The following is a 12,890-nucleotide window of genomic DNA, read 5'->3' on the forward strand; positions in this document are numbered from 1 at the left end:
GCATGAGCCCAGTTATTTGGGATATCCTGATCCAACCAGTTCACTTTCAAAACCTAAACTGGCTTGTAGCAGTAGCAAGACCTTTCCTGTCTTCATCCTTCTTTCCAGCAGGACTCATTCAGGGTTAACTATTTATAAACATCTCCTGAGGTCACTATACCACCAGCCAACACAGAATACCAACACGGGCAAAAGGAAAGGAAGGGCGTACAAGTCAAGGCCCTGTGCTTGCACCAAGATCCAGGCCCTTCACAGAAAAAGTTCTGCTCCGTCTACCAGTGTTACAAACAGTAAAATCACCTTCGGAATATATCTGGGCCAAGGATTTAAATTATTACCATTATAGAATTTTTGGACACAAACAACCACCTCTCCACGGACAAAATGGGATTAACAACATCAAAATATAAACAAGACACAAGCTGCCAAAGTGTCCTTGCATTGGCAAAACCAAACAAACACACAGTAATACAAACAAACGAATTAATTAAATTTACAATGTGTAACAATAAAAACACTCAGGGCTCTTACAGTTCCCTTAAGTTTAATAGTTTCAAAAAACATGTAGCGAATAGAAGGGTTTGGTGTTTACCTGACAAATAAACAATTGAGAATTTTTAAATGTGATCATCTAAGAAAAACAAATGATAATCTCAGTTAAAAACAATTTCAGCACATTTTTCCTTGGTTCCATCACATAATTTCTGTAATTTTACACACTTTTCCTCACATCTTGACCAGTTTTCTCTTCCTAGTTGTTTCTTTAGGTCTTGATCACCCCCCAAACAAGTCTTAGAGGAACCTAGCCTCCAGGATATTAGGACAATTTCCTATTCCTTTTATGTAACCCTCTAGCAGTGGAGAGACTGCAAACATAATACACCCTTTCACTGTTATCAAACAGTGTACGTAAGAGACTCCTTTATACATGAAAACCAGGCTCCATAACTAACAGGTTCTTGAGAAGTAGTAGAGAAACCATGTTTACAACAAATGCTGTCAAATATATATACTATAGATATATATAAATGTAGTACAACAAGCAGAGCACAAATGACTATCACTCGTTTTGCACCACAGTATCTTAAGATACAGCTTTTTAACTGCAGTGCAGTCTCCTAAATGTGAATGTAGGGAAACACTATTTGGAATGTCTAGAACAGAACACTTTCTAAATTCAAACACTCCCATGAGGAACATTGGAAGACTCCAAGACACTGCCTTGCACATCATACAATCTGGAAAACATAAAACGCTCTGTGCAAGGCAGAAAGAAAGAACACGCTGCCCTGTTACTGACAAGACAGAGAATATGTTTTACCCTCAAAGTTTATTCCTAGCTCGCATTCATGAGCATATGAAGTCAGAGCTGGACAAAATCACCCACTTTCACTCTTTGGCACTAAAGAAACAAAGGCCTGGTACTTCTTCGGCTGTTTCAACTTGAAATTTAAAACTTGAAGCTTGGTTTCAAGTGACACGCAGCACCGGGAGAGTGAAGTCTACAGCTGACCAACTCTGTGTGCCAAACCAACCTTGCAAAAGCCGGCAGCAGGCTGGATGCAGTGACCCGGACAGGACACAGGGCCCAGGGCTCGGGCAGCTGCAGCAGCAGGGGGTTCACCAGCTTCCAGAACACGGCACAGCCCCTCCACACCCGACTCACCACCGCAGCACCTCTGCCCGAGAGGAATCCAATGCCCGAAGGCGGCAGACAACCATTTCACTAAAACCTTGAGTTTTTTCCTTCTCCTTGCTCACTCTGGATTACCAGGATCAACATAAGCCGGAGGAGGAGGGCCGGCTACAAACCCGGCATCTGCTCTGGAGACAGCCCCAGCCACCCCGTGTGCCAGCAAAACTCTGTCCCTATCCATCCGCCGGAGATTTGCCGACACAAGGGCAAAGTGGGATTAGGGCCGCGGCAAATATTTGCCTGTCAGCACTTTACAGCGGGGTGAGGGCACGGACACGGGCGGGTGTTTGGTTTCCAGCAGGGTGACTCTGCTCCCCCTGCAGCTGCAGGAGGGCAGAAAACAGAGGGCAGTGCTGATGTTGGCCTCAAGTCAGCGCTCACCGGGGTACATGATAACACTTCAGGGGACCGGGTCTAGATGGTGGCTCTGAGGGACTGAGACTCCCCGTTCGGGGGGCCTCCCTAGCGATGACAGCCAGCATCCAGCCCACCCCGGGCTAATGTGCCCCTGCCATGACCGCGCTCAGCCGGCCGCTGAGCCGACCCGGGCACCCCCTAAGGCACCCGGCAACTCTCCCCGCTGGGGCTCCTCCCCTCGAAGCCCAGCTCCGCGAGGCAACAAGTGGAAGTCGCGAAGTTACTTCCCCCTCTCCCTGCCAGCTCCCTCCGCCCGCCGCGCCTCCCCGCCCCCGGCCCCGCCGCGCTCCCCCGGGGGCGTGCGGGAGGGCTCGCTCCTACCTGCGCGGCCGCCGCCGCCATGTCGCGCTGAGGCGGCCCGGGGTGAGGCTCCGGCACTCCCCGCCCGACTACAACTCCCGTGAGGCCGCGCAGGGGCCGCCCCACACCCGGGGCGGTGTCTGCCTGCGGCGCCGGGGGTGCCCGGGGTGGCGCGGGCAGAGCGCCGCGGGGAAAGCTTGAAGCGGCTTTCGGGGAGAAATCGCCGCTTTCGGCTGCAGCTGCAGCGTTGGGGTGGTTTCCTTTCGGGGAGGCTGGTGTTTCTGGTGCCCTCACGCAGGGTCGCTTTTTACAGTCACAGAGTCGGTAGGGTTGGACTGGACTCTGGAGATGCCTGATCCAACCCCGTTGCCAAGGCAGGTCACCTCGAGCAGGTGACACAAGGACGAGTCCAGGTGGGTTTGGAATGACTCCAGAGAGGGAGACTCCAAACCTCCCTGTGCAGCCTGTTCAGTGCTCTGTCTCCCGTACTGTAGAGTTCTTCCTCACGCTGGGGTGAAACTTCCCTGAGTTTTGGCTTATGGCCATTGCTCGTTGGCCTGTTGCTGGGCACCACTGAAAAAATAATACTTAATAAAATTTCGTTGTTTGTTTTAATACTTTTTAATATAGTACTGACTGTTGCTTTTAAGACTATTCTATACGGATTTCCTTTTTTTTTCCTCATTTGCACATCAGTTTATCAAGTTTTTTGTGCAGACAACGAGGCAAATGTGAAAGTCAAGCATGATAAATGTGCTGTGCAGCAGATTTCCCCTCTCTGCTAGTTGTGAAAGAAAATCCTCATCCATAAACTGAACGGGTGAAGGACATAGTCTCAAGCTGTGCCAGGAGAGGTTTAGGTTCGACATTAGGAGGAATTTCTTCACAGAAGGGGTCGTTAGACATTGGAATGTACTGCCCAAGGAGGTGGTAGAGTCATCATCCCTTCAGGTATTACAGGAAAGACTGGAGGTGGCACTCAGTGCCACGATCTGGTTGACGTCGTGGTGTTTGGTCATGGGTTGGACTTATCTCAGAGCTCTTTTTCAGCTTAATTCATTTTATGACTCTGTGAAAGACATGGAGAGAGATTAGTATGTCCTCATAAAGTAAGAGACTGGGAGAAAGCGTGTGTGAAACTGGAACAAGAGGTTGCTTCTTGAGACAGGGTGTGGGGAGGTACAGGGGCACACAGGGCTCCGAACACTTCCAGCACCAGACCCCTTCTACAAGCAGGCTGTTTCCTCTTTTCAGATTTTATCCTTCCCATAATGCGTATGATTCTCCGAAAGGACATTTCTTTCCCAGTGTCAGAAATAGGTTATGCTTGTTTTGCACTTGAAGTGCAAACTTCAAAAACTTCCTTTGCTTTTTTTTTTCCACATTGCTTTGGCAAATTAACGATTTTAAATTAAACTTGTGAGCAAGCAGTTTATCATCAGTTCTCGCCACAATGCTTGTGACTTTGTTAGCGTCATAAACATCAGCTTAAGCTGAAGATCAAAGCATCAAATTTTCAAGAGTCTTGAGGAAATACATGTAGTATGTGGTCACTGACTTGTGTCCATCATCCCTCATACATAAGAATTACTAAGTGACCTTAAGTTTTGGTGATTAATCTCCATCTAATGTATGTTTTTTGAGTAGCACAAAAGCATTTCAGTGCCCTCAGGAATGCAGGTAATAGGGCTGTGCATATTTGCAGGCACATGACTTGTGAAATGCAGTGGGCTGTCTTACACTGTTTGGAAACAACCTTCAGGCTTACTTTTCTTGGCATGCTTTGCTGATTCATGCAGCAGTGCCAGGAGCATCTGCTGAAAATGAGTGTTTGTTTTCCATTGATCTCTAGGCAACTGGGTGTCTTCCAAAAGTAAACTCAGGGTCATCAGACACAAATAATGGTAAATCAAATCCCATAAAATTTCACTGCAATGGATTTTATTTAAAAGAATTTCAAAATGTCTGTTTGGAATTCTACTTTTCACTCAAAAATAATAAATTAGAATGGATTGTTCCTCTTTTTAATAATGTAACAAACTACTTTCAGAAATATTTAATTATTGATGTTAATTATTGAATTATTGCCTATTTATGTAAACATCAATTTCTTTAGAGAAAAACATGCTGTTTCCAACTAGTCCATAGCTGACTGACACCTCCTTATAATTTTCCATATTTCCTCATTTCTTAGCAATAGAGGACGTTAGAGATCTTTCCTTGTTGGAAGCTGCACTAGAAAAAAAACCCCACATTGTCTGATCCATGCATGTTGCTTTCCTGTATTTTTACTCTGATAAAATTTATTGATTAACTTCTTCATAAACCATGATGGGCTAGATGGGAATTACTTTCAATTTTACTAGCCAGGAAAGGCAATGTCAGTCATCCCACCAAAAGGAAAGCCGTTGCTGGGAAAAGTCTTTTCACGGCGTAATAGAGGTAGCCAACTCAATCAGCTAAAACAACTAAATTGCTGCTTAGTGGTCTCCTGGGCATAGCAGTCTCTGGGTGTGTCATAGAATGTGTTCCTTCCATCTGTCTGTTGCTATTATTTTATGTGCTACATGCTTTCTTTAATTTTTTGCAGAGTTAATTGATGTCATATAGCGACTGGAAGGGCTTTGCTTCCACTAGCACTTGAGGTATTTATTTTATGAGGGTAGCTAACTGCCAGTTTCCCTGGTCACCCTCAGTGGATTAACATACCATTGTAGCTAGACTGAACAACAGGCGGCTGTTCATCATCAGAAACCTTCTGTGACTGTGGGAGAAAGCTTTGGAAGCACTTTTTGCGTTTGTTTGCATTCCATTTTGAATAGGTGGATAAATAATTGTCAGTAGGTATAAAACTGGGAGTAGGCAACATAAAAAGAGGCAGCAAAGCTCTGGAAAACATCTAGAAGCAAATATGGCATTTTAGACAAAGAGGCTGAGGAGCTTGGAAGAATTTTCTGCCAAATATCAGGTCAGCTTCTGATACTGACCTCCACCAGAGCACATCAGTTTTAGGAGCTGTCACTAATCAGAACTGGCTGCATTTCACTTCTGTGTGGACAAAGTAGGTACCAAGAATTTCATCTGGTTTGGTACTGATTCAACTGCACCAGCAATGACGTGGGAGAGCCAAGACACGGACTCTGGACTGTGCAGTTTAAATGAAAAGTCTTTTATATACATCTATATGGGTGGCACAGGGATAAAGAGCATACTCTCTTTGCTTCTCTTTGTTGGAAGAAAGCAGCATTGTTTGGAGGAATGAAACAAACTGTAATATGTTTTGGTTTTGTTTCCTGAGCAGTTCCTGAACATGGAGGGAGTACTCCCCTCCTCACACTTCTCTTTGTTCTTCTCAGTATTTTGCTTCACCAGATGAGCAAGGGCATTTTCAGCTGCAGAATAACCATAAGGAGAAGATAAAATAGAATTTTATTTATGATTTCAATAAACTCAGTATTTCAAAATATTGAAAATATGAAGATATCCTGACTCTCAGTGTGAAAACACTTTTAGCAGTAAAGAAGTACAGGCTGTGCTTTGCCAAAATTGCACACATTTATGAGTCTGATTCTTGCTCTGATTATGATTAGAAGCAAAATTATCATTGATATTAGTGGAAGCAGGGTGTGTCCTTAAACATGTGCTTAGAGGTCAGCTTTGCCAGGAAAAGATGGATTTCGAGTGGACAAAAAGTTGAACACAACACAGACATATGCCTTTGCAGCAGTGAGGACTCTTTATGGGCCTGTGCTGTCATCAGGCTGAGGGAAACCTTTATTCCACTCTGCCTGACATTCTTGTAGTCACATCTGCATATCTAGCATATCTAGTTTTGGGGCCACCAATGTAAGAAAGAGACATTGACTGACTCGAAGTCAGCCCTATGGAAGGTCACTGAGTTGGATGGATAACAGGGAGCTGAAGCAGATAACATAAGGACCCTAAATTGGCTGGGGTATGTTTAGCCCCAGGGAAAAAATAAGGTTTAGGGGAGATCTGGTGGCTCTTTTCCATTCTCTAATGTGAAGACACAGAGAAGACAAGGAAAAAGGAACATCACCAGGTTGCAGCAAAAGAAATTTTATTTATGTAGAAGCAAAAACATCCACCATAAGAGTTATTAAACATTGCAACAAGGACTCTGAGGAGTTATGGAGTCCCTGTTCTTGCAGATTATCAGGTTGACCAGATAAAGCCCTGAGTGACCTTGTCTGACCAGGAAGATAAAACTTCTGCGAGCAGCATGGAGCAGTGGATCACCTCCAGAAATCTCTTCCATGCTAAATTAACCTATGAAAATCCACAATTATTTCTTTGATTGAAAATACCTTAAAAGGTGGTCATCAGAGGCTGAGAACAATAGTCAGAATAGTGTAGAATTCCACTGAATTTCTGAATGTTTATTAGTACTACTTCATTATATCAGGAGGCAGCATATCTACATTCTGAGTTATTTTGGTTATGGCAGCAATACATTTGAGTAATATCAAGAATTCTTTTTACATACTCAAGGCACACTAACAAAATATGCTGAAGTTACAAACAGATTTACATAATTTGCTAAAAACTGGGCAGAGCAGGATCATTTCAGTTTTTGTGCTTCTATTATAATTCTCAATTTTGTTTTAGACAGATGTAAAATATATGAACAGTAAAGATTTCACAGTCGTGGCTCTAGGACAATGAGTTGAATTACAGCTTGTTGAAATTATGTAGGTGCATGAGACCTTGTTGGTACTTACAGTCCCAGTATTTTCTTCCTGTGGAGATTTGCTGGTGCCAATGAAGAGGCCCTGGCCTACCAGAATAGAAGAAATTGGACTAATTTGTTCAATAAGTTGTCTTCAATAGTTATCTCTTCAATAATTGACAGTATTCAGTCCCCAGCCCAAAGTGTTTTGAAACCGCATTCAATTCAAATGTTTCTTGTCAGGAAGCAATAGCCAAAGGCTGGTCTCCACCACAGCCAGAAAAAATGACAACTTCTGTCTTTCCATGGTTTATCTGAACACAAGTGAATTGAAACCTTGTAGAATTAATGAGTTCCCTTTTTATTTTTTTACATTTTAGGCACTAACTGTAGTAAGTGAGATTCCAGGACTGATCAGTTCAGAATGGTGCATCTGATGACGAGGGGCATGATACAAACACTTTGTTCTGGCAACCAAACTGAAACACAAAGTAGAAACTGTGGGCAAGCCCTAGGAAGACTGTGTGGGTCTATGTCAGATATATTCACCCCATTCTTACTCCTTTCCCTAGGTATTCTTGCTTCTGCATATAATTAGAAATAGGATATTGTATTATGAGCCCATCTGAGTTTCTGCTTTTTATGAACTACACAGCAGCTGTGAAGAATCTGTTGTCTGTTCCAGATAATCTTTAGAGGTCAAATGAAATAGTGTGGAAACAGCAGAGACATTTTAAGACAGATGCCCGAAAAGCCAAACTGTTGCTTAGAACCATTGCTAAACCATTGCTTTGTGCCACTGCAAAACTGCCTTGGCTTTCTATATAAATGCTGGTAAATGAAATATTCTGCTTTCCAGGGACTTTGTCATTCAGCTACACTGGAATATGCATTATATGTTACACTGCCTGGGGGAAAAAACCACAGCGTTTTGAGCTAGAATGAAGAAGGTTATCAGTTTATATTAAAAAAAAAAAAAAAAAAAAAAAAAAAAAAAAAAAAAAGCCCAAACATCAATTTTACAAATAAGGAAATAAGGCAAGCCATTTTTATCCTGCTATTTAAAAAGCCATTTATTCTTTCACTATAACCTCTTTATAAGTTTAAGTGTTCTCAGCACTGTGGCAAAGGGAGAAAAGGAGGGAAAGAGCAATTAGAGGTAAATATGCTCACACTCTTCTCAGGAGATGAGCTGTTGATGTGCTGCAATCATTTGAAATTATATTCAAAGACTGGAAGAATCCTGTGGTAAAGAGCAGTAACAGAAGGAAAACTGTTATCCTAGTGAAGTATCAGTTTAACAGCTTGTCCTCCTTCTAGAGCTCTCCCAAATTTTTTATTTCAAACCCAAAAGACTACTTTTACACAAAGCTAGTTTTATAGATGTTTATTTGCCAAAAGATAAAAGAACATTTGCCCTGAGACCTTCAGAAACTCTGAGGTCTTGCAGCTATTGTCAGGACAGTTAATCCAGAGACATCACCCTCCACAAAAAAAAGAGCAATGAGTAAACTGATAAACACTGATAAACACTGAAAAGCAGTAAAATTTACACAAATACCTATGTGTCCATTGCTAAATACAATCCAAGTATTTTAAGTCAGGTAAGAAAGAGATACGCAACAGCTTTTATGTTAAAACCTGATGTTTTAATGCCCAAAGGAAACAGCAATTTTTTCTTTTCAAAAGAGAGTTTAAATGAGAGAAAATCCATCTCACTGTGCAAAAAAATTGTGAACTTAAGACTTTCAGGCCAGTGAAATAATTTCTTGGCATTCTCATCTCTTCATCCCACTGCAAATACATTTTGTTATTTTCCATACACAGCATGTTTGCAAAGAGTAAATGTGTGTGTCTTTCTCAGGGAAGAGTTAGAGGCTATCCATGGCATGGCAAAATCTGAAAGTTCATTCAGGATCAGTCCTAATAGTTAGGTTTTACTTCAGTAGACGGACGTCCCTTCACGCTGGAATTTGCCTTCATTGCAGGTCCTGGGGCTGGAGGCTTGACCATTGCTGCAGTGTAAACACAGACTGCATAACTGTGCCAAATGCCTCTTGAACTTGACTCCAACAAACACATAGAGCACGGGGTTGAGGCAGCAGTGGGAGAAAGCAATTTTACGGCTGATGTGAAAGGCAAGGTTGGAGTCTTTCACATACTGACAGGTAGGTGGTGGAAAAGTCATCAGAAAGCTGAGGATGTTGTAGGGTGCCCAGCACAGGAAAAAAGCCACCACGATGATGAGGATGAGTTTCACTGTTCTGTGCTTTCTGCGAGATCTTGCTCTAAGCAAGATTATGAGTATCTTGAAGTAACAGAATACAATGACTCCAAAGGAAAGCAGGAAGAGTACATTTCTCACATAAATGTCCATCTTTTTCCAATTCCCGTCAGCATAATCACAGAACCTGTGCTCTTCCAAGTCTTCTTGCACTGTGGTGTAAATCACCTCAGGAACCACAATTAATAAGCTAACAGTCCAAACAGCCAAGGACACCAGAACACCACAGCTCTGTGACTGGGATCTCAGAGTTGAAAGGGGGTTCACCACAAACAAGTACCTCAGGATAGTCATGAGAGTCAAAAAGAAAACACCGCTGTAGTAGCCGATGGAGAAAACAGCATTTGATGCTTTGCAAAGGAACTTACCAAAAATCCATCCAAAAGACTGGTCCACTACCCAAAAAGGCAGCATGCAGGAGAAGACTAAATCAGAGACACAGAGGTTCATGATGAAGATGTTTGTCAATGATGTGAGGTTTTCATATTTCAGTAGGATCCATAACACCAAAGTGTTTCCTAGCAGACTGAGCAAAAATACCAGAATGTAGAGGACAGCAGTGAGATAGATGTTAAATGTGAAATAATCACCCATTTCACAGACGTTGGTTTCATTAGGGTATTCGTATGAGTAATTATAATCTAAATAATATTCTCCATCCATTTGTCTGTGCAAATCTTGTGCTGTTCTCCAGCAGCTACTTCAAAGGACGGCAACAAATCAAATGAAATCTTTTGTGAAAATCAACTCAATAACTAAACTCCCACTGTGGAGGCTTCTGTTTTAAGACAGAAAAAGCAGCAGTGAAACTAGTCATTTTTCCTGGCTTGGGGAGACAAAGGATTCATTTCTTCTTATGATTAGAACATGAACAGGTAGATACAAAAGACTTACTTCAGAGCACTCAAATCTGAAATACTTAAGAAGTCAGAAACTCAGATGTTTCTTGTTATAAACGCCAGGACAAATTTATTGCCAAATTCAAGAGTTTGGTTTATTAACATCCAAATTACAAAATTTAGAATCAAATTATAACAATTTCAAACAATAAAAACAAAACAATACGAACCCCACAAACAGCGAAACTTACTTGACAGAAGTTCTCCCGGGAAAAGGTGAGCCAAGGGTGACCCCAGAGACACAGGACCTGGCAGCCGGTGTCTCTAGCTGGGTTCACGAATTTGCCATGTTCGAGGCTTGGTTTTTATACTCTTTATTCTGCCTCTGGCAATATTTCCCCATACTTCCCTTTGTTTCTTGGTTAGCTATTCAAACCCAAATTCCTCTCCGGTCGGATTGAAAAAGAGCTCCCCTCCCAAGTCCATGTGTTAATATTCAGTTTTTATGGATCCTTATAGTTGATGAATGTTCGAGATATGGGTGATATTGCTTGATGGTCTGTGAAGGTGGCTCCCGAGGTGTGCGTTGCTGATACCGGCTCATCTCAACAGGTCCCCTCCCAATACTTGAGAAGGCTGCAAAGTCTTTTGTTCCCTTCTGAATGGAGACGCCTGATTTTCAGGGTGCTCAGTTTCACCATCTGCTGCAGAAACCTCCTGAAGCATAGACTTTTACCTGATATAAATTTATACAGCTTTATAATTTCCAGTTTATCATAAGAACATGAATTAATCATCTCGCATTTTTCACATTTCTGAACCAAAATATTTGGTTCAAAAGTTCAGCACTGCATAAACCTAAAAAGCTGAGCAGTACCAGTAACAACAATAGTAAGCACCAAGAGCAGGAAAAGCCAGGTTTCTGACAGGTTTTTGTCTAGAGGTTTGTTGATATCTAAACATCTCAAAGCTGTGGCAGAAGCATCATCATGCTGGGCGCTCTGTGTACCTCTGTGATTCTCAGGGATGTGACATGAGCGGAGGTCACATCACAGTCCTTTTCTGGGAATACTGCCTGTCTGCCTAGATGCAGGCAGGAATTTACTCCCAGGTGGATGGTGAGTTGAAACTGGCCAATACGATCAAATGTTAATAGGACTGGGAAGATGGCATACAATCAGGTCACAGTAGCCTAATTTCTTCATGAAATTAAGCTTAAAAATAGGTACAGAAAAATCAGTAATGTCTCTGACCAGTGGTTTAAAGTCTAAATTCACTTTACCCTAGAAGAAGGCTTATCTGCAGCACCATGTTTGGATCCTGTTTTGGCTGAAGCCAGTGAGAGACCTGCCACCAAGTTCCTTCAAAGTACAATTGCAAGAAAGAAACCCAACACGTGGGCCAAAATTGTGCTAATGACATTTTCCTTCTTAGTGAAGGTGGAATCTGCCTGCTACAGCCAGACAAAGACATGCTGCCTTTGGAGGACAGGAGAGCTGTGTCTATATCAGGAAAGCATGTCAGGGAGCACTTCTGGCTGCTAGAATTTAATGCCGTCTGTGGGGGTGGATGGTTCAGTCAGGCAGAACATGACACAGGCAGCACAGGACAGGGACCATCAACAGTGAGTTGTTGTCTTGGTTTGAAAGACAGATATCTGCTAGGAAGGGGCAGGACCTCCCTAGAGATGGAGAATTCAAATCCCCTCCCTCCAAATTATTCCAATTAAAAGGAAAATTAAAGGAGCTTTCAGGCAGAGGTATGGGGGTAGGAATAACAGTTCTTTACTAGTATATATGACAAAACGACAAACCAACAACAACTACAGCATCAATAATAAACAGAATCAAGAACCTTGAGGGCTTTCTTTTACAAAAAGCCCAGAGCAGTTTGATCTGGGTGCCCCTGCAGGACTCCGAGAGGCCGAACTGGAAGGAAGGAAAAGTCCCGGGCTGGTGGATGAGATGAGGAGCTCTGCGCTGGCAGCTGGAGCAGCAGGGGTGTCCCGGCAGGGCTGGGCAGTGCAGGGCTACAGGGTAGCAGGAGAGCCTCAAAGGTCTGAAGAAGCAGCGGCGGTGGGGGGAGAGGCTGGAGAAAGCGAGCTCAGGATTCCCGGGTACACAGCAGATGACGATAGATTTCCCAGGACGAGGCAGAGGCAGAGGGCAGCCTGACCGTCCTCCTCGGCGCTGAGAGCAAGAGTGCCTCCCCCTCCCCCAGATCTGTCTTTTTGCCTTTCCCAAAGCTCATCATCTCTCCCCTCTGAGGGACACTCCCAGGGACTCAAAAACAATAGGTGTAGCCTCGTGCTGCTATATCCCTCAAGCACTCTTTTTGTTCTGACTAAGTAGTCATCAAGGCTTTTGGAAATTTATGGGAAAAAATTCTGTGAGAAGAGAAAAAAAAAAAACCAAATCTAACCCCCAACAGTTGTGATCAGTGAGTTTTGCAGGAAAGGGATGTGTAGGATTCAGTGGTGTGACACCAAGTGGCCCTGGAACATTTACCACCAGAGTCACAGTTCTAACTGGAAAGATGTGGCCCTCAGTTTGTACAAAGCTGCAGTTTTCAGGCATGCAGAGTAAGTCCTTCCAAAGGCAGTCATCCTGTCTGGATTTACATGATAGTGCAGACAACACTTAAGAAATGAATAGTTTAGATTGA

At 43.0% G+C, this 12,890-nt stretch overlaps 2 protein-coding genes across 5 annotated transcripts in view; both read right to left on the reverse strand.

Moving 5' to 3' along the window:
- FYCO1 (FYVE and coiled-coil domain autophagy adaptor 1) overlaps nucleotides 1–2,959 on the reverse strand; it is a 44,574-nt gene extending 41,615 nt beyond the window's left edge. The window contains exon 1 of one of the 4 annotated variants that reach the window (XM_063407558.1): nucleotides 2,435–2,959. The gene's annotated coding sequence lies outside the window, so the exon portion shown is untranslated. Of the gene's footprint in view, nucleotides 1–1,535; nucleotides 2,343–2,434 lie in introns of those variants that run through there. The other 3 variants (XM_063407574.1, XM_063407581.1, XM_063407565.1) reach the window with 3 other exon arrangements.
- Nucleotides 2,960–7,509: 4,550 nt separating this feature from the next.
- XCR1 (X-C motif chemokine receptor 1) lies at nucleotides 7,510–10,123 on the reverse strand. Its single transcript, XM_063420438.1, has one exon. The coding sequence runs from the start codon at nucleotides 10,048–10,050 to the stop codon at nucleotides 9,046–9,048; it is 1,005 nt and encodes a 334-aa protein (XP_063276508.1). The 5' UTR covers nucleotides 10,051–10,123; the 3' UTR covers nucleotides 7,510–9,045.
- Nucleotides 10,124–12,890: the final 2,767 nt, after the last annotated feature.

The sequence above is a fragment of the Prinia subflava genome, chromosome 1 (genome assembly GCF_021018805.1).
Source record: "Prinia subflava isolate CZ2003 ecotype Zambia chromosome 1, Cam_Psub_1.2, whole genome shotgun sequence".
NCBI classification, from domain to species: Eukaryota; Metazoa; Chordata; class Aves; order Passeriformes; family Cisticolidae; genus Prinia; species Prinia subflava.